At 44.4% G+C, this 19,196-nt stretch overlaps 2 protein-coding genes, 1 long non-coding RNA gene and 3 other non-coding genes across 6 annotated transcripts; 2 read left to right on the forward strand and 4 right to left on the reverse strand.

Annotated features, from left to right (window-relative positions):
* Nucleotides 1-370: 370 nt before the first annotated feature.
* trir (telomerase RNA component interacting RNase) lies at nucleotides 371-3,812 on the reverse strand. Its single transcript, XM_061224515.1, has 3 exons — nucleotides 1,923-3,812; nucleotides 1,304-1,381; nucleotides 371-919 (listed from the first exon to the last, which is right to left on the reverse strand). The coding sequence occupies exons 1-3, from the start codon at nucleotides 2,214-2,216 to the stop codon at nucleotides 812-814; spliced, it is 480 nt and encodes a 159-aa protein (XP_061080499.1). The 5' UTR covers nucleotides 2,217-3,812; the 3' UTR covers nucleotides 371-811.
* Nucleotides 3,813-3,944: 132 nt separating this feature from the next.
* On the forward strand, nucleotides 3,945-9,977 carry LOC133114840 (ATPase GET3). The gene is made up of 7 exons (XM_061224514.1): nucleotides 3,945-4,131; nucleotides 4,812-4,959; nucleotides 5,767-5,915; nucleotides 6,343-6,493; nucleotides 7,968-8,075; nucleotides 8,363-8,560; nucleotides 9,320-9,977. Exons 1-7 carry the CDS (start codon nucleotides 3,989-3,991, stop codon nucleotides 9,446-9,448), a joined length of 1,026 nt encoding a protein of 341 aa, XP_061080498.1. The 5' UTR covers nucleotides 3,945-3,988; the 3' UTR covers nucleotides 9,449-9,977.
* A 1,916-nt stretch (nucleotides 9,978-11,893) lies between these two features.
* On the forward strand, nucleotides 11,894-11,966 carry trnar-ccu (transfer RNA arginine (anticodon CCU)). The gene has a single exon. It is a non-coding gene; the product is annotated as a tRNA-Arg (tRNA).
* Nucleotides 11,967-13,689: 1,723 nt separating this feature from the next.
* LOC133115151 (uncharacterized) lies at nucleotides 13,690-17,325 on the reverse strand. The gene is made up of 4 exons (XR_009705606.1): nucleotides 17,202-17,325; nucleotides 16,327-16,493; nucleotides 14,802-15,025; nucleotides 13,690-13,818 (listed from the first exon to the last, which is right to left on the reverse strand). It is a non-coding gene; the product is annotated as an uncharacterized LOC133115151 (long non-coding RNA).
* Nucleotides 15,255-15,394, reverse strand: LOC133115611 (small nucleolar RNA SNORA62/SNORA6 family). The gene has a single exon (XR_009705784.1). It is a non-coding gene; the product is annotated as a small nucleolar RNA SNORA62/SNORA6 family (small nucleolar RNA).
* LOC133115610 (small nucleolar RNA SNORA62/SNORA6 family) lies at nucleotides 16,774-16,913 on the reverse strand. Its single transcript, XR_009705783.1, has one exon. It is a non-coding gene; the product is annotated as a small nucleolar RNA SNORA62/SNORA6 family (small nucleolar RNA).
* Nucleotides 17,326-19,196: the final 1,871 nt, after the last annotated feature.

Raw genomic sequence — 19,196 nt, forward strand, 5'->3', positions numbered from 1 at the left:
GTTTTTTTTGTTTTTATCACCAGGATTTTGGCAGCATGCTGCTTTCGCAAGGAGTGTGAGAACCGCTCTTTTGAAATAGTGCGAATGCAGCTAGTGTGAATACTCTTTGGAGACAGATTCAAGCTGAATGGAATGATTTGCTCCAGGTGAAGCAAAAAAAGAAACTAAATCCCAATATGTTTGAAAATCCCAATATAACTGCTTACAGACACCTTCATTTTTTCCCAAAGTATAAGGTTTTTAACTGGTTTGTGGGGAAAACGCAGCTTGGTTCTGATGTCAGACAGGGCTATCGGGAAAACCAGTTTCCACACCTGAACCTGAACACATACACCGAAGGCAAAACGCACACCGGAAAAATTTCGATCAATTCTTTTTCTTTTGTTTTTTTACTTCACAATAATTATGGTTACACCATTTATCAGATCTGAACAAAAATAGTAAAAACGTCAACTGAGCAAGACACGGCACAGAATCTACAATTAAGCAAATAAGCTATTAACACTAAATGATTAAGAGAAAAAGAAAATGTAAGGTATTTTTATATCATTAAATTCACGTTCAACTATGGCTGCACCAACATGAAAAAGTAAAATACACAAAAGATTGTTTTAAAGATACAAAAACAACTCCCAATTCAGTTGAAAATAAACACCCAGGGTCTACACTTGGTCAGATGCATATGCAAGACGAGATCATTGTCCGTCCGTTCCTTTGTTTTGCAATGAGAGGTGAAAGCCAGACATTTTAAAAGGAATCGTCCCGCTTCCCGGTGCAGCACCCCCAAACAGGGTAGAAACGAGGATCAAGTCTATTTCACCAGCGGTCTGGTTTTGTCGTCGTCGCCACACTGGTGGGCTTTGTATTTTTTGACCTCCGCCATGTATTTAGTCCAAGCATCTCCTTTACCAGCCTCAACCTGCAATAGAAGGGAACAAGAGAAAGGAGAGGTTTGCACAGGAGCCCAACTATGAGCAGATGACGGCCGTCAATTAGACTGTTGAAATTTGTTGAATTTCTGACGCATTGTAGGACACGGCCCATACCTCGCAAGAGTACATTCGCGAATAGCTAAATAAAAAAAATGACTTGCACTTTGAATTTGGTGGATGCCTATCCGCACTTGTTTATTTTAATAGTTCACTCCCAAACTTTTCACGAATAAAAGCGACCATTCTACAGAAGATGTGCCTGTTAAAAGCTTCAATATTCAGTGGAAAACTGCCTGGCTTAAACAGTTAAACCGCCATCAAAGAGATGACGTCTGAAGAGAATACAAACGACACAAGCTACATAGCTATACCTCGGGATCCAGTTTTTGTTTCTTGGCAACCATCCCAGTCTTGAGGGCTAACTTGGCGCCGCCTCTCCGCTTGCCCACCTGGTTTAGGGGACAGAAGACTGCAACCGTTATATGCGTCCTCTCAGGTGCACACTGGCAATGTCGACTAAATAAGCGCGTCGACAGGTTAGACATTTTAGGTGTCTCCGTTCTCACAAGAGATTTTCCGCCCATGACAAGTATGACTAACAGCCCAGTCGACACTTGTTCACATTATGATAGATCGGCTTAGAAATGACAACCTGCAGCTATTTTCAAAACAAAGTGTTGTTTTGAAAATGTTTTGACGTTTCATTAGATAGCAAGTTGCGCACAGTACGCTAGTGTCTCTTACTCTGCATGTTGGCAGTTGACTAAGTTGGCTTTGCAACGCCGTACGCTGTACGCCGATACAATTAAAATAGCAACAGTGGCTACATGCGTATCGTTGTGTAAATGTACCAGCTAGAAAGGGCCGAATTAAATTTTTACACATTCACACTGATGCATCATAATTCTAGCGCCACAGACCCAAATGGCCGATTTGAAATGGTTAGCGTTAACGTTATGCGTTTTGTGACGTTACTGTCAAGCCCCTTACAAAGCTGGTCACGCTAAATGTCTTCTTTTCCTGTGTCGACTGCCCCTCCTCGTTAGTGTTCGTATCGCTCTGTGCTTGTTCCATCTCCTTTTTTCTTTTCTCTTCCTCCATTTTTTTCTTGAACATTTCCATGAAGCTGCCGTCGTTCGCAAATGCGTTGCCGCCGCCAGCAGCTTTCCCGACCTCCAACGGACTGGCAGGAGACCCGGGGCTGTTGCCGCTTGACTCGCCACTACTGCTGCTGCTGCTGCTGCTGCTTTGACCAGTCTTCCCGCTACGTCGTTTCGTGTCCATGGTGTCTATTGTTTTTGTTCAGGGTTTATAAAAATCCAGTTGAATTTGTAAGATCCGGTATGCTTTTTCGATTAGAACCGTGTTCCCTTAGCTTTGCCTACAACAGCCAGCCAGCCAGCTGAACAACGAACGACCCCACCCGAATCCCACGTTGTAGCTACTTACTGCAACAGCTGAATTTTTCAATATCACTCTTATAACACCTCCATCCAGCTTCTGTAATCAACTGGCCAACAAAATACCACAATCATATAAACAGATATCTAGCTAGCTATGCATGTGGTCAGACTTTAAAGCGAGGTGGTACCTAGCTCTTCCACCTGTACGCACGAGACGTATGAATAAGTAGCTAGCTAGGAACAAGCTAAATAAATGGCTTGAGCAAGTTAGGTAACGCTGGGACGCGAGAGCTAACTACTGCTGGTCCAGTCCGCTCACCTCAAAACACTGATTTAGACACAAATAGCTATGTATGCATCTACAATTATACATTTGACTGTTCAATTAAAACCGAATCCATTCACGAGCAAAGGAAAGTAATCGACAATATTAATCTATTTTTCTACAGGTTTATTTTCATTCTCTTAGTCAGCCATCTTTGATTTTACTTAAGTTCCTTGTCGCTACGACGGAAAGCTGACACCCGGAAGTACCTTTGCGTCACCTTAAAGGGCTCTCCACTGTCACTATGGGTGTGCCATAGAACTCACAATGGGACTTGCGGTCAACGATGAATGACTGAATTAGGTTATGTGCAGCCTTTTTTAACCAACCAGGATACACCCACTATACTTGTCGTTTAGTGAATCAGATCACAAAGAATAAATAAAAAAAATTCCCTCCAGAATATACTGGTTCTGTGTGATACGGTTGGCTGTGGTCAGCTACCATCACACCGTAGTCAAGCTCTTTCTCTTGATTCAAACAGAAAGTACTTAGCTGTCACAATGCTCGCAATGCTATGGCGTGTATTTCTGAAACTGCAGCGCTGGCCAGTTACAATGTATACATGCTTTTGTGGTGTCTTTCCAATCAGCAAGCAATTCAGGCCTTGTAAACAAGAGGCCTGTATCATCAAGCAGGATTAATGAGTTAGCTGGATAACTGAACGGAGTAAAACCCAAGAGGCCTCTCAAATCTGGAAGTAAACAGAGCTGTTAACTCAGTAATCCTGCTTTGCCAACCAATGTATTGAATGAAGCACTTAAATGCTTAAGTGCACTAAAAACCCCACTGAAACATCAGCCGTCAAGATTTGATTTTGAGATCTCTGTGCTTAAGGGTCGCCAAAAGAGACGACGCCCCAAAATTCTTGCTTTCAACCCTCTCACTTTTAGTTTTGGTTACTGGTTACTGGTTTTATTATAAAAGACCATTTAGAAAACCACCGACTGCTTGCAAAATGATGTGTGAAACCATTTGTCGCGCCATGCACATGCTTCGCCCCTCATAAAAACAACAAGAAAAAAGACCCCCACACTGTTGTGTGAGTCTTCTACACATTTGACTTATTTGCCAAATAAGCAATACATTTACAGCTATAATAAAATCATCTGTAAAAATGTTAGGCAGAATAACCATAACATAATATCAAATATTCAAATAATTTAGCATAAATAATTATGCGCCAATCCGAAGAGTCATGTTGGTAAATGTATAGCTGCGGTAACTCCCCTACAATATGTTCCCATTGACGCCATGACGTTCCCGTTTCTCTGTCGCCCCCTGGAATTCATTTTGGTATATTCCAGTTTCGTGACCCCGGTCTCAAGATGGCAGCGTCGTTAGAAGACGAGTTTGAAGATGCGCCTGACGTTGAGCCGCTGGAACCTACACTGAAAAATATCATAGAACAGAAATCTCTTAAATGGATTTTCGTGGGTGGCAAAGGCGGAGTTGGCAAAACGACATGCAGGTGGGGTTTTGTTACGATTAAAAACGCTGTCATCACACATCCACGTAGACTTGCTAGTCACCAGACGCCCCGTATTAGCCAATGGACCCAACCAGTCGTATTTAAATTCACTGTAGGAAGTAGCTAGATAGCCTTTTACCGAAATCGGTACTTTGACATTAAAAGGAATGATCTCCAAAAAGCATCTCCGATTGATTTTTTTGATAACGAGGCTTTTTCTGGAGTCCCCATTTGGCTGTTTGGCTATAGTTTTCCTCTGCGCAGGCTTATGACGTGACATCACTGATCTATCATCGCAACCTGTGTTTTGGAATATATTGGCTGCCATAAAAACGTTATTTCATAACAGATGACATTTCTGGGTTGCCTTTTTATTAAATTGGAGCAATATCCTATGTAATAATGGCAGCCTAACTAACTCGCAACCAAATTAACCAAACAATTGGCACAGAATATCTGGACACAAACATGGCTGGCTAGCTACGTAGCTAGAGTGTAGGCGACTGTCATTTTCGAGTTCTAGTCAGTTGATTATATTATTGTATATATTAGTGTATTGATCGATCGAACGATTCAAGCCTACCGTCTCATTAAAATTTTTAGACGCATTTTATAAGAAGCGGCACTCTTCCTCTTGCATGACTGTGACCGTGTCCGTCCCCGTCTGTCCGTGTATTTAGCTGCAGTTTGGCAGTACAGTTGGCGGCTGTACGGGAGAGCGTGCTCATCATTTCCACCGACCCGGCCCACAATATTTCCGATGCCTTCGACCAGAAGTTCTCCAAGGTGCCCACTAAGGTTAAGGGCTACGACAACCTCTTTGCTATGGTCAGTGAACCCTACATCTCTCCCTACTCTCTCCCAACTTCAATGTTTAGATCTACATGATGTATAATTTATATTTTCAAAAAACAAAAAAAGACACATTTTACATAACATAAGATTTGCTAGAATACATAATGAGAATACACCATTCATCCTAAGTTCAACATTTACCAATACAAACTACTAAAGCACCTTGGACTGTGCCACACCTGGATTTTAATATGACCAGGCATCATTTGTTTCATTGAATCTTTGGGCGAGACACACTGCCTGACCACCTAGGCTCGTGCAATCAAATGCCAAGTCTCACACAAGCACACTAGCCAGTCTAGCAATGAATTCATGAAAATATTGGCGGTGACATATCTTCCCGTCATCCACCAGACCTATAAAATTGCAAACATGACACCTTACAGCTACCTTGCAGTGCAATTTTCTTCACTAAAGCTGCTTTGTGGGCCTAACCGGAATTGATTTCTGAGCATAAAGTTAGTCAGTCAATCACTCAAGGGTACCACAAACTGAGGAATTACATTAATGGCATTTGGCTGGCGCTCTTATCCAGAGCGACGTACAGTTGATTAGACTTAGCGGGAGACAATCCTCCCCTGGAGCAATGCAAGGTTAAGGGCCTACACCGGGGGGATCAAACCACTGACCTTGTGGGTCCCAGTCATTTACCTTAACCACTACGCTACAGACCGCCTGTGCCTGTAATAACCAAATTGACACAGAGAAGGGCGAGGGGCTGGGATTTTGTCCTGGGTCAAAGTGCTGACCTTCAGGACCGGCGTTTGTCTGGTGCCGCAGGAGATCGACCCCAGTCTGGGCGTGGCGGAGCTGCCTGACGAGTTCTTCGAGGAGGACAACATGCTGAGCATGGGGAAGAAGATGATGCAGGAGGCCATGAGCGCGTTCCCGGGCATCGACGAGGCCATGAGCTACGCAGAGGTCATGAGGTCAGGCCCCCCAGGTGTGATGTGTGCCTAGGAACATCACTCTGGGATTTCTGTTTCAAATGGGGCCAATTCGGCTAATTTGGGACACTTCAGTTTCAGACATGAATTTACAAAGAAGTGTCCCAAATTAGCTAAATTCACCCTACTTAACCCATTTTTGGGTCAATTCTCGTAAAATCTTGTTTCCTGGAAGGAAAAACTATACAAAAGTGCTATAAGTGCAAAAGTATTCAAATTATTTTGGAATATACATTTTAAAACGTGTTCGTATGGTAAGGAAGAATTGGCTAAATTCAGGGAAAAGTACATTTAGTTTTCAGCTTGTCTTTAAGTGCAGGACACGCAGATGACAGAAGGCTTGTGAGACACGGGGTGAGCAGGCTTCTGTCTGCTGTTCTAACCCACCCCTCCCTCACTGACCCCTCAGGCTGGTAAAAGGCATGAATTTCTCAGTGGTGGTGTTCGACACTGCCCCCACTGGCCACACCCTGCGACTGCTCAACTTCCCCACCATCGTGGAACGGGGCCTGGGCCGGCTGATGCAGATCAAGAACCAGATCAGCCCTTTCATCTCGCAGGTGAGGTTACATTACATTACATTAATGGCGTTTGTCAGACACTCTTATCCAGAGCGACATACAGTTGATTAGACTAAGCAGGAGACAATCCTCCCCTGGAGCAATGGAGGGTTAAGGGCTGTGGCTATACCGGGGATCGAACCACCAACTTTGCGGGTCCCAGTCATGTACCTTAACCACTATGCTACAGGCCGCCTCTAACCAGCTTGTCAGGAGCATTTTGGGGGTTAGGCGTCTTGCTCAGGGACACTTCGACACACCCTGGGCGGGGGATCGAACCGGCAACCCTCCAACTGCGAGACAACTGCCCTTACCGCCTGAGTCAATGTCACAAAGATTAGCTAACTCAGCCGAGAGACAGTAACCCCTTTCAGTAACAACCAGGGGCACCACCATGGATTTCGGGCCCCATGACAACATCCCACCAACCCTGCAAATTCCATGTCCTAATATTTTTTTAGGGCTCCAGTCTTAGAATTGTCCGAGCCTTTCCCGACCATACGGTACCTGTGATAGCATCTAAAATGGTAAAACTGCGTTTGCCACTGAAAAACACGGGATTTAATCAACATAACCAAAAACACTTGCGACTTGGCTTCCGTCAAGACACATTAAATCTTAAATCCAAAGCAATCAACAAGTCCTTAATTGTGCCTCAAAATAAAATGAGTTAATAAAAGTGTTGTTTTTTTTCACCTCACAGTTACTTTTGGTGATGATTCAACTCGCCAAACTTTGAGTGAACCAAAATAATAATAATTGAATTTGCCTTATACGGACATAGCACATCGGTCGGTGGGCCTGCTTTCACGTTGTACTGCCATTTCCAAATAATTTCTCTGCCAAATGGAGGTGTTAATAGATGAAATGTAGATGTGCAAAGTGGGGTTTTGTGTGATTGGCTGATGCTGGTGCAATTACTGTAGGTAACCTGATTGAACTGCAAAAACCAAAGAATCTTTTATACAAGTACAAAAGCACACGCAAAGACAGTAAAGTGGTTCCTTGCAGACCTGTCCCTTATAATGCAAAGAAAAGCGCTGTGTGTGTCCGGTTGCTCTGAACATAGCTGCCTGAGAACTACTGTCATCCACCAGGCCCTCTGTGAAGCTCCGTGTGATACCCCTTTTGCAAATCGGGCTATACAAACACATATAGATCAAGCACCTGAGTGAAATGATCCCATTTGAATCTTGAGGAATCATTTGCATGTAGTCACTTGAAACCCCATCATATTCCCATTATGGGGCAGCCGAATGGCTAAGGTACAGGTACTGGAACCCGAAAGCTTTATGGTCAAAGCTCCGGTGTAGCCACGATAGGATCCGCACAGCCGTCGGGCCCTTGAGCAAGGCCCTTAAGCCCACGTTGCTCCAGGGGGGGGGGATTGTCCCCCTGCTTAGTCTAATCAACTGCAGGTCACCTTGGATAAAAGCGTCAGCTAAATAACAGACGATTATTGTTATTGTAACAGATGTGTAATATGCTGGGACTGGGGGATATGAACGCAGACCAGCTGGCCTCAAAGCTGGAGGAGACACTGCCCGTTATCCGCTCGGTCAGCGAGCAGTTCAAAGACCCGGTGAGTCCGCCGCCAAACAAACTGCTTGATCAAATTCACTCTCCGACATTTTCCCATGTATTATACGGAGTGTTTCGCTATTCATGAGAATTTTCTATTATTTTCTTCAGCTGACTGGAGTTTAATTGAATTTGTTGTGACCCTGGTGTTCTGAAACTTGCAATACAATTGCTTGCTATTTGGGGGGGATCCTGGTTTTTGCCCCTCTGTTACTCTGCAAAGCGTCTTTTTGACAGTCTTCTGTTTGCCACCCCCACCAACCCCCCCCCCCCACAACCAACCAACAGGAGCAAACCACGTTCATCTGCGTGTGCATCGCAGAGTTCCTGTCCCTGTACGAGACGGAGAGGCTGATCCAGGAGCTGGCCAAGTGCCACATCGACACGCACAACATCATCGTCAACCAGCTGGTCTTCCCCGACTCTGACCGGCCCTGCAGGATGTGCGAGGCTCGTCACAAGATCCAGTCCAAGTACCTGGACCAGGTGGGGCCCCCGCGAACACCATCACACCCCCCCCCTACCACTTTTATTTTGGTTGCATCCGAGTGTCCCTAGAAGCAGTAGCTGTCTTGCAAACCGCATACTAGCATAAATGGTAAATGGTTGGCATTTATATAGCACCTTTATCCAAAGCGCTGTACAATTGATGCTTCTCATTCACCCATTCATACACACACTCACGGCGATTGGCTGCCATGCAAGGCAGCCGACCGGCTCATCGGGAGCATTTAGGGGGTTAGGTGTCTTGACACAGCCCGGGCGGGGGATCGAACCGGCAACCCTCCGACTGCCAGACGACCGCTCTTACTGCCTGAGCCATGTCGCCCCATACAACTACCATACTAAATTTTCATTCATTTTCAAATTCATTTCGTAGTACGAGTAGTATGCTGGTATGTGGTTTTCATAATAATAATCATTTGTTATTTAGCCGACGCCTGACAAAGAACCCAGCTAGCCCAAAATATTATCACAGCATTGTTTCACCAGAAGAGCACAATAAAAACATTAAATAAATTTTAAAAAATCACACTAACCTTGTCTCAACACTGTAAATGTGAAGAAAGAAATAAAAGGTGAACACAGATAAACTTGGGTCCCAATATAAATAAAAGGTATGTGGGACCATAGTGAGGGTAGCGTGCGCTAACTGCTCATCTAACATTTATTGTGGTTTCTGCATCCTTCATTGTTAATTAATTCTGTGTTTTCTCAATGAAAATGTCTCCTTGTTCATCGCAGATGGAAGACTTGTATGAAGATTTCCACATTGTCAAGTTACCACTCCTGCCCCACGAGGTGCGCGGGGCTGCCAAGGTCAACACCTTCTCCAAGCAGCTCCTGGAGCCTTACAACCCTCCGAAAAAGTGACCTCCTAGAGCGCCTCTACCCCCTCCACCTCCGCCCCCTACCCAAATAACACGGCATCGCAAGCATACGAGACTCAGCCAGGGCAGAAGCACCAGGAGTCACGATCACCAGGAGTCACGATCACCAGGAATCAGAATCACCAGAAATCAAGATCACCAACACAAAGCTGGCAGAAACGCTCCCAGGATCCTCTCTCCGCCTACTTGAATCTCCGCTGAGGAAAATGTCACCGGCTTTTCTAAAGGACTGAATGCCTTCTCTTGCAGCGTGCGTGCTTTAGCCATTGTGAAATGGAATTTACTTTTTGTTTGGTCTATTTCCACCGCTTTTATGATGGTAAACTACACTAAACTATTACTTCCCACATCGACATTAAATTATTTAATGCAAGTATGACCAAATTAAATAAAGACAAGAAAAGAGGGTTATGTTGTGCAGGACTGCAGTATTCCAGGTGGCTCTGCACATAGTACATGGGGGTCATGGGATATGTAGTTTTCAAGTCAATAACTACAAGTGTTATATTTTGTCAGGGGGGAGGGGGGGGGGGGGGGGGATGACTCTGCATATGGGCATATATGAGAATAAAGGAGGTGTATTGAAATTTTGATTTAGCTTGCCCTCTCCCTGTCAGTAAACAATTCTGGTTTGCAACTGATTCTTTTATCATAATTAATACATAATTGGCAGTTGCCTGTCCTTGTTTATGTAGGTTGTTATTATAATACACTTCTTTTAATCTCAATAACATCACAGGTCAAGACATTCAAATGAAAAGAAAACATTAAAATGACAGACCATGCGGCTCATGGCCCAGTGCGTAGACCTCCCAGTAAGATTACATCACTCTGGACCACTAAACAATTGAGTGAGTTAGATTTCCCTTCAGCCAACGCGGTTACTGGAGTTTCCCCCCCGCTCATGTGTGCCCTGCTATATCAGATCTCAAGTGGCAAATTAACAAATTAAATTGCATTTAGGAACAAGGAATGGGCAGAAGGCCAGAGGTCACCCCGGATGATGAGCAGCCATTTTGTTTCAGCTCCCATCACTTGTTTCCTTGTCAGTTGCTGTGTTTTAACTGTCTTACTGGGCCCTGAATCATCAGCTCTGTTGACTGCAACCTGTTCCCTCCTCATTGGGCAAATAGGCTCAGTCTGTTTTGCACTGCTGTCAAAATGTACAGTCAAAAAGTTCTGCAGCCCACCCGACAAGCTGCTTTCTCTGTGAATGTCCTGTGCCTGATGTCAAATGGGCCCTGCTTTCTACTGGTCAACATCCCCCCCTCCCCTTACCCTTACCCTTTTCTTTTTCATTTGTATCTGAAAGGATTGATGCCTTTTTCCCTCTTTCTCAAGAAGTGATCCTGTAAAGTCATGTTCTGAAATTATTAAAAACATTAGCTTAATTGTAGAAGCCACCAAATTGTTGCGTGTCAGTTTCTTGCCAATATTGTCCGTCAAGCATTTATGTGCGGTCTCTGTATAAAATATACACTCACTGACCACTTTATTAGGCAAACCTATACACCAGCTTGTTAATACAAATATCTAATCCGCCAATCATGTGGCCGCAAATCAATGCATAAATGCATGCAGACATGGTGAAAATGGTTGTTCAGACCAAACATCAGAATGGAGAAGAAATATTGGGCGTCACCCTTAAACTTAAAACCATAGCTGCCAACTCTCACGCTTTCGGCGTGAGACACACGCATTTGCCTGTTTTCACACGCACATGCAAATGCGTGTGTCTCACGCCGAAAGCGTGAGTTGGCAGCTATGTTAAAACAAATTTGCCATTTCCCTGTCAAGTCTGTGTCGCATACTCATACACCCAGTGATGCATCTACTGAACTGAGATTCACAAAAGGTGGTTTGTAGAACAGTTTAATAATTACAGAACAATATAAATACCTCTTCGTGTCAACTGATGTATACCAAGCAGGTTTATGGAATATCGCACCGTTCACCTATAAGATACAGCTCATTATCGTTCAGCGACAAGTCTGCGGAACTTCCTTATAGTTTGAAGTAGCACACCTCTTTTAGCCTGGTAGGCTACCCAAACACTGTAACTAACATATCCACTTCTAAAGTTACATCTAAACTTGTCTTCTGAGAAACTATCAACGAACGGTGTGCACTTCCTAAATATTATAGCATCTGTAACGTTACTGAGAGGTGGGAGAATTTATCGAAAGAAGTCATAACCCAAAGACCTCACCGCGATGTAGTAGTATGCTACTTACGGACCGCAAAAGATGTCGAGTTGAGGATCCATCACATCAGACGCCATTCCCCGTAGTGCTATCCTCCGCCTTTTTCTCCTGTGAATGCCTATTTAAAAATATATATCACAAAAACTTCATAAACAACCTATACGAGTCTGATGTCTGTCACTAGAGTGGTTAAGTAGGGACTTCCGACATAACTACAACGTCGCGCCCCAGTGGCCTAATGGATAAGGCACTGGCCTCCTAAGCCAGGGATTGTGGGTTCGAGTCCCATCTGGGGTGGCCAACCTTTTACTGAATTCGGTATGATTCTACGAAGATACACGCTACCAAACATTCCAGAATTGCACTCTGAAATTCAGACCTTTGTCCGGTTCCTAGTTTTATTCTTACAGGGTAATATCTTTTGACTGCATATCTCGGAAATTCTAAACTGAATAGACAAATTTAGAAACGGGCGAAGCTCTGATAATGTTTATAAGGGTTACGACGAAATCAGCAAAATGTCACAATTTAAATAAAAACTGTCGATAATGGAGGCACTTCCACAACCGATAATTGAACAATAAAAGAAGCAGCTCTCTCTAACCAGTACCCGAGACAGAATACGGCCTAAGGTCTATTTACGTCTGATAAGCGGCATAACGGACACAGCGAACATACATTTAGAATGACCTAAGATACATTTTTAATAATGAAATTTTGCAGACTATTAGCTTTTCATTTTCAGAGCTTTGCGCAAAAAAAATGCAAATAAACAAAGTCCCCGATTTAGTAATGGCACATGATTCGGCCGTGGTTTGACTGACACCCCATGGTGAAGAACGAAAGCGCAGGCAGGAAAAATCTCCAAAAGCAGAATACTTCACCAAATAGAGCACAATAGCTGGCCGCACATTTTTAACAATCCTTTAACCACCAGTTGCTAGGCAAAAGCTGCCAAATACTTGTTCATTTATAGGCTGAACATAAAATGGGCAGTTGAGTAAACGTCTTCTCCCTCACTCAGTCCACACAGTAGCTCGGTGGGGTGAAAAAGCTGCTTGTAACTCGATTACACACACACACACTGCGGTCAGCACAGCGCCAGGCATGAGTGCGCGCGCGCGCGCACACACACACACACACACACACACACACACACATTCGACATACAGAAACACACATTAAGAAATCATTCCAAGCAGCACCCCTGATTATCACTAATTGCACCAACAATACCAAGCATCTTGCATAGCGCTTTCTACTGGCGAGTCCCAGTACAACGATCAACTAATGTTAAATCCCCACTGGTCATTGGTCACGAAGATCAGTTTTCCAAATATCATCAAAATAAAACCAGCCCATACAAAATACAGGATGCGGTGTTTAAAGGTGCGGTCCATGTGTTTGGAACGTACCAAATAACGTTTTAGTGAATGCCGATCGCAATGAGATTTAAGGTTAAGCGTAGCTCTAGAATGTTGTGATTACACACATTTGAATAGAGAAATTAATGGCGACACATTTTGCATGGAGAATGTGATCGAATTTGATCACTTGGGTCAAATTCATTACGTTTAATTTATCATCCAATTAAAGAGAACCAACTCAATCTTAACCAACAATTTTCAGCCAATAATTTTTTAAATCTTATTAATCTATAGCCAAGAACTTACCGGTAGTCCCAAAGACTAAAAGACTAAAAGCGATGTGAAATGTTTGGTTGCAATTATTGCAGCAAAACCTGGTGCAAACAGTTAAGTTTCAGGGGGCAACTACATTTCCACAAGGGTGATATGGGAGTTTGGCGACTTATTGTTCCCTTAGTCCATTAGATTTTGCCTGAAGAAATTAAACTATTCAGTGTGACAAATATGCAATAACAGGGGAAATCAGGAAGGGGGGCAAATACTTTTATGGCACCATTGGCTCACCAATAATACAGCAAGGTATTCCCACCAGGACGAGTTTCAGCTCCAGTGAAAATATTTGGGTAATTATTCACTAAAAAGACAAGTCGCCATTTTTGATTAAACAACCATTTTATTGACTGATTTTCCTCCGCACCGAGGTCGCCCCAGACGAACACCTGCGCAGCTGGAGCAGCTGGAGCAGCTGACCAATCCTGCGGCTCGTTGTCCTCTTCAGGCCTCTGAGAAAGGAAAAAGACATGAACCGGGTCAAACCAGCAGACAGACCGGATCCACCCAACCCAACCCATGCAGGAGTGCACAGCAACCACCTCCTAACAGCAGTTACCATAGCTACAACGATCAAACCACACCGCAACAAGGGACCACAGGGTTAGCATCCCGTCACCACAGTTACAAGCAACACCTGCCAATAGTCACACACACACACCGTGGGAGATGTTGCGAGATCCACAGCCACCTCCTCCCTACGGCCAGAGGGAGGGAGTTAGTGGAGAGACCTGGCGATACTGTAGCACACGACCTACACCCGGCACTGCACTGACACAAACAGCGCTGGGCTCTAACGGTGTGCAGTGGCAGAGGGAGACGCAGAGGGAGACGCAGAGGGAGACGCAGAGGGAGACGCAGAGGGAGACGCAGAGGGAGACGCAGAGGGAGACGCAGAGGGAGACGCAGAGGGAGACGCAGAGGGAGACGCAGAGGGAGACGCAGAGGGAGACGCAGAGGGAGACGCAGAGGGAGACGCAGAGGGAGACACAGAGGGAGACACAGAGGGAGACACAGAGGGAGACACAGAGGGAGACACAGAGGGAGACACAGAGGGAGACACAGAGGGAGACACAGAGGGAGACACAGAGGGAGACACAGAGGGAGACACAGAGGGAGACACAGAGGGAGACACAGAGGGAGACACAGAGGGAGACACAGAGGGAGACACAGAGGGAGACACAGAGGGAGACACAGAGGGAGACACAGAGGGAGACACAGAGGGAGACACAGAGGGAGACACAGAGGGAGACACAGAGGGAGACACAGAGGGAGACGAAGTCCACATGAAGTCAACACACACAATGCGCAACAGCAATTCTGCAGGGATAATAGTAGATACCTTGCAGAACACAGTGTGGAGCCCGACCAATACATTGGGAAGTAGGTGAAACTGGTTGGGTGTACAGGACTGTATAGAGTGCGCCTTGCTCACCTGGCTGTAGCAGGGGAGAGAGAGATCCACATTTCTCAGTGCGGAGACACTGGGAATGTTAACGTAGGATGGCGCAGACAGCGGCTGGAGGTCAGCCCAGCAGGTCAGTGAGGATCCAGAGGCGGGACTCCGACAGCACCCTGGATCTGATTGGTGAAGGTACCAGTCAGGAACCAATCAGCAAAGGTGATGGCACCAGTGGCAGAAGGAAACTTCAGGACCATCTGTGGTGAGACAAGTTTGCAGGTTATACCACTGTAGGACTAGGGGGAGAAATGGCTTCAGAGAAAGGGATTGGGTTATAACCATTACAGAGGTGGTGCTGGGAGGTATTAAAAGTAACGCAGGAATCAGTATAGACTTGACAGAACTGGGAGAACATTAACAAACAATGACGATAGAAATTACACGGGCACTGTTGCCAGGCCACAGACAGGATATTGTCAGAGTGGCCGTTGTGGCTCAGGTCACTATCAAACCCCAGTCATGGGGACGAAGCCCTCATGGTGTTAGCGAAAACCCGGCCGGGTCACTCTAGCACACTTCCGACACCTAAACACCGACCTCGGTGGCAGGTTTTAACAGTGTGCACACGCCACCCAACACAAATTAAACATTTAAGAAATGGTCTGAAATATGCTAAATATAATAAATTAGCCATTAGTTCTGTAGCTGATGTTTTTATCCAAAGCAAAGGAACAGCTGGTTAGATTGAGGAGGGGCCAATCCTCCCCTGGAGCAAGGCAGGGTTAAGGGCCTTGCTCAAGGGCCCAGCGGCTGCACTGATCGTTTTGTGGCTGCACCGGGGCTTGAACCACCAACTTCCCGGGTCCCGGTCAAGTACCTTTGCCACCTTCTTTTTTTCGCTCATTACAGAAGGATTGTGGTCAAATATTTAAAACCCATCAGAAGACAGAAATGCAGAACACCACAGTCCAATTACACCACAGACCCCATTTCAGTAACTGCCCTGGGGGTAAATATTTATTTCCCCATTTCACTAATTCAATATTTGATGCACGCAAACCATAATTGGTTTGTATGTTAGGATTGTTGTCATTAAAATATTTATATTACAGAAGTTGAATTTATAGTGTTTTTCCTCATTCGCCTCAACCGCCACCAACATGCAGCAAAATGGATGCAATGGCAGCCATTTTAAGCCAGAAGGCTCATCACACACAAATGGCTGCATGTCTTGCAGATCCAAAAATAACCTCATGCTCCAGTGTACTTGGCCTCATTGCTTGGCGTGTGCTGAATAAATGTCAAAGAAAGAATTTTATGGAGGTACAAGCATGCATTTGGAGCAAGGTAACATTTTTTGTGGGGTGTAGTTCATGCTCAAAGCTTATTGCTTTACCACTTTGGGTGACCATTTCTTTTTAGATAAATTGGTGCTGGAAACAACTCCTGGCTATAAACACAGAATGCATTGGGTACAGGTTTGGCATTGCATCAATGTCTAAGTGGACTTGCCCCTGTGGGACAGAGAGGGGTTTTGGAGCACCCAGGAGTTACCCACCTCATCATTTGGATAGCGCTCGATCCAGATCCCCTCCTAACCGTCACCCTTCCTCTTACAGTTGTAGGTGTAGTCTCCCACGTGGGTTCCGGCAGGGAGGAACCTCTGCACGTCTCCCACCTTCATCTGCAACACATCCAGACTCCAGGACATCATGGCTGCCTTCCCTGGAGAACAAAGCAGGCAGGAAAGCTGAAGCGAGGGCCTTGTTCAGTCATTTAAATTTTATTTAACCAGGAATTCCCTAGAGATAAAAACCTGTGGATGTTATTACAAGGCCATGGTGCAACATTCACTTTTCATAGTTCTGAGTAACGTTAGCTGTATGAACTTAATGTATTTTTTGAGACAAGCCCATTTAAAAAAAGGCTATCCACACAAGATGGCCGCATATAAGAGTGAGACAGGGATGAAAAAGGCATAATGCACCACACGAAGAACTCGGGACGTTGTGGCTCAGGTCACTATCAAACCCCAGTCATGGGGACGAAGCCCTCATGGTGTTAGCGAAAACCCGGCCGGGTCGCTCTAGCACACTTCCGACACCTACACACCGACCTCGGCGGCAGGTTTTAACAGTGTGCGTGACGCGTCTCAATCCCAAATGTGCATTCAATATTTATACCTCGAGAGCAAGGTCTAAATGGAAGAACTAGCCACGACTTTGCTCGCTGGAGAACCTCGTTTCAAATTGTAACGCTACAAGCCGCCAGCATGCTTGCTAGCCGCTGCTACCATGTTCCAAACTGACATAACTTTTTTTTGCAGGTGATTTAGCACTGGTATATGTCCAAAAACGCATTCTCGATTAGGTACTAATACACAAGAATCTACATAAATCACGATTATATTATGAACTGTATAAAATAACTCACCAAAAGGCAATGCCACACTCCCTCAACCACCACACGGCACAGATAAAAAAAGGACGATGGGAAGACGTGACGTCATTTTTATACTACGCAATCCTGCACAAAACACGTGACCTCAGCACTTCCGGCATGACTGTAATTGTCGTTTTATGTACTTACGCTGATAATTTATCACAAATAAAAAAAAACAACAATTAAATCTAAACAATGGCAAAAAGATCAGTCCAGTAGTAAGCAAAAAAATTCTGAAGCCAATTTAGATTTTTTTTTTGTTGTTGTTGCCATTTTACGCCTTATGATTCATGCACTTCGTTGTACGTCGCTCTGGATAAGAGCGTCTGCTAAATGCCTTGTAATTTAATGTAATGTAAAGAAATATGAATGAAAAAATACCGTTTGGGTATTTACAATATTATCTCACAATAGTCAATAGTAGTCTACTGTAGCGTACTCAGTGTAATCATGCATGATGATGAAAAGGCATAATTTTTATAAACTTTGGTTCGAAATGATCTCTCTACCTGGTTGTCACTGTACCAATAGAGGTCGGTAAAACATCACAACGGCTCTCTGGAAACGAGGCGAAGCGGGCAGGTAGCCGGTGGACCATATTAAGACAACGGAATAGTGAGACCATATTAAGAAAATGTGGAGACGGCGAATTCTCGGTAAAAGCGTGACCTGTGTTGCAACTTTATTTGCTGAGAGATACGGTGTTCCGATAGATTACAAAGTCTACAGTACGATTGTGCAAACTGAACGACATAGTGCCTCGGAAGAAAATGGGGCTCAAGAGTGCAGTGAACTGGGGTATAAAATAATTAAGCAAACCACAGAAAATAGCATACATTCACCAAAAAATTTTTTTGGGCACATTCAGATACATGTTTTCAGATGGACTCCATGTTTAAACTGATTCAAACGGCTGATTGAAGTGGTTAATGCCCACACTAAATAATTACCACTCTAAACCAGGTCAGAGCTTTTGACCGCTTGTTATATCAACTTCTCCTTCATATAAATGCCTCCACTTCCATTTAATATCTCTGACCCTTTCATTTTTCTTCACAAATAATTTAGCCCCTCCTTACCAAGTATCTCTGTCAGACAGCTGTTTTCCACCGATAAGCACTGCAATCACGTGTAACATTGCATAAGGGCAGCAGGCACCAAAAGAAGAGTGTGTGTGCATACGTATACTCAGTTAGCGCTTTATTAGGTCATTATTAGACTTATTGGTCTGCTGCTGCTGTAGCCCATCCATTTCGAGATTTATGACCCATTGTGTGTTCAGAGATGCTCTTCTTCATACCACTGTTGTAATGTGTGGTTATTTGCATTATTGTCACCTTCCTGACAGCTTTGACCAGTCTGGTCCTTCTCCTCTGACCTCAATCATTAACAAGGTGTTTTTGCAGAAATGCTGCTCACCGGCTGTTTTTTTGCACCATTTCTAAAATACTCAAACCACCCTGTCTGGCACCAACAATCATTCCACGGTCAAAGTCACTTCGATCAAATTTCCTCCCCATTCTGACATTTGGTCTGAAAAACAGCTGGAACCTCTTGACCATGTCTGCTTGCTTTTATGCATTTAGTTTCTGCCACATTATTGGCTGAATAAATGTGTGTATTAACAAGCTGGTGTACAAGTCTGCTGAATAAAGTGGTCACTGAGTGTATGTGTGTGCATATTGGCATGCCTGTATGTGTGTATGCATGAACATACCAATCTGAAAGCGGTGTAGTCTTCAGGACCCAAGAGGTACTGAAGACTCTGACAGGCATTAACCTAGACAGCCATGTTGGGCCCTTATTCTGTGAATATATTAATACTACAGTCAGACTGCAATAATGCATGCTAAATAATGAACCGTAAAATCATGCGATTTAATCAGACATTATGTACAATAAAAAAAGCTACCTCACCAAATGAGTCATCCCCTACACCCCTACTCACACCCTTAGGTCCTCAGGCACTGGACTTCTGAAGGTCCC

The sequence above is a fragment of the Conger conger genome, chromosome 16, assembly GCF_963514075.1.
Source record: "Conger conger chromosome 16, fConCon1.1, whole genome shotgun sequence".
NCBI lineage: Eukaryota > Metazoa > Chordata > Actinopteri > Anguilliformes > Congridae > Conger > Conger conger.

Bases quoted from the DNA above. Each gene is read 5' to 3' on its own strand.
- LOC133114840 (XM_061224514.1), top strand. From the start codon at position 3,989: ATGGCAGCGTCGTTAGAAGACGAGTTTGAAGATGCGCCTGACGTTGAG. The intron at 4,132-4,811 runs GTGGGGTTTTGT...CCGTGTATTTAG, and splicing joins GTTGGCAAAACGACATGCAG to CTGCAGTTTGGCAGTACAGT. The intron at 8,561-9,319 runs GTGGGGCCCCCG...TGTTCATCGCAG, and splicing joins AGTCCAAGTACCTGGACCAG to ATGGAAGACTTGTATGAAGA.
- trir (XM_061224515.1), bottom strand. From the start codon at position 2,216: ATGGACACGAAACGACGTAGCGGGAAGACTGGTCAAAGCAGCAGCAGC. The intron at 1,382-1,922 runs GTAAGGGGCTTG...CCCCTAAACCAG, and splicing joins CATTTAGCGTGACCAGCTTT to GTGGGCAAGCGGAGAGGCGG. The intron at 920-1,303 runs GTATAGCTATGT...CTTCTATTGCAG, and splicing joins AACAAAAACTGGATCCCGAG to GTTGAGGCTGGTAAAGGAGA.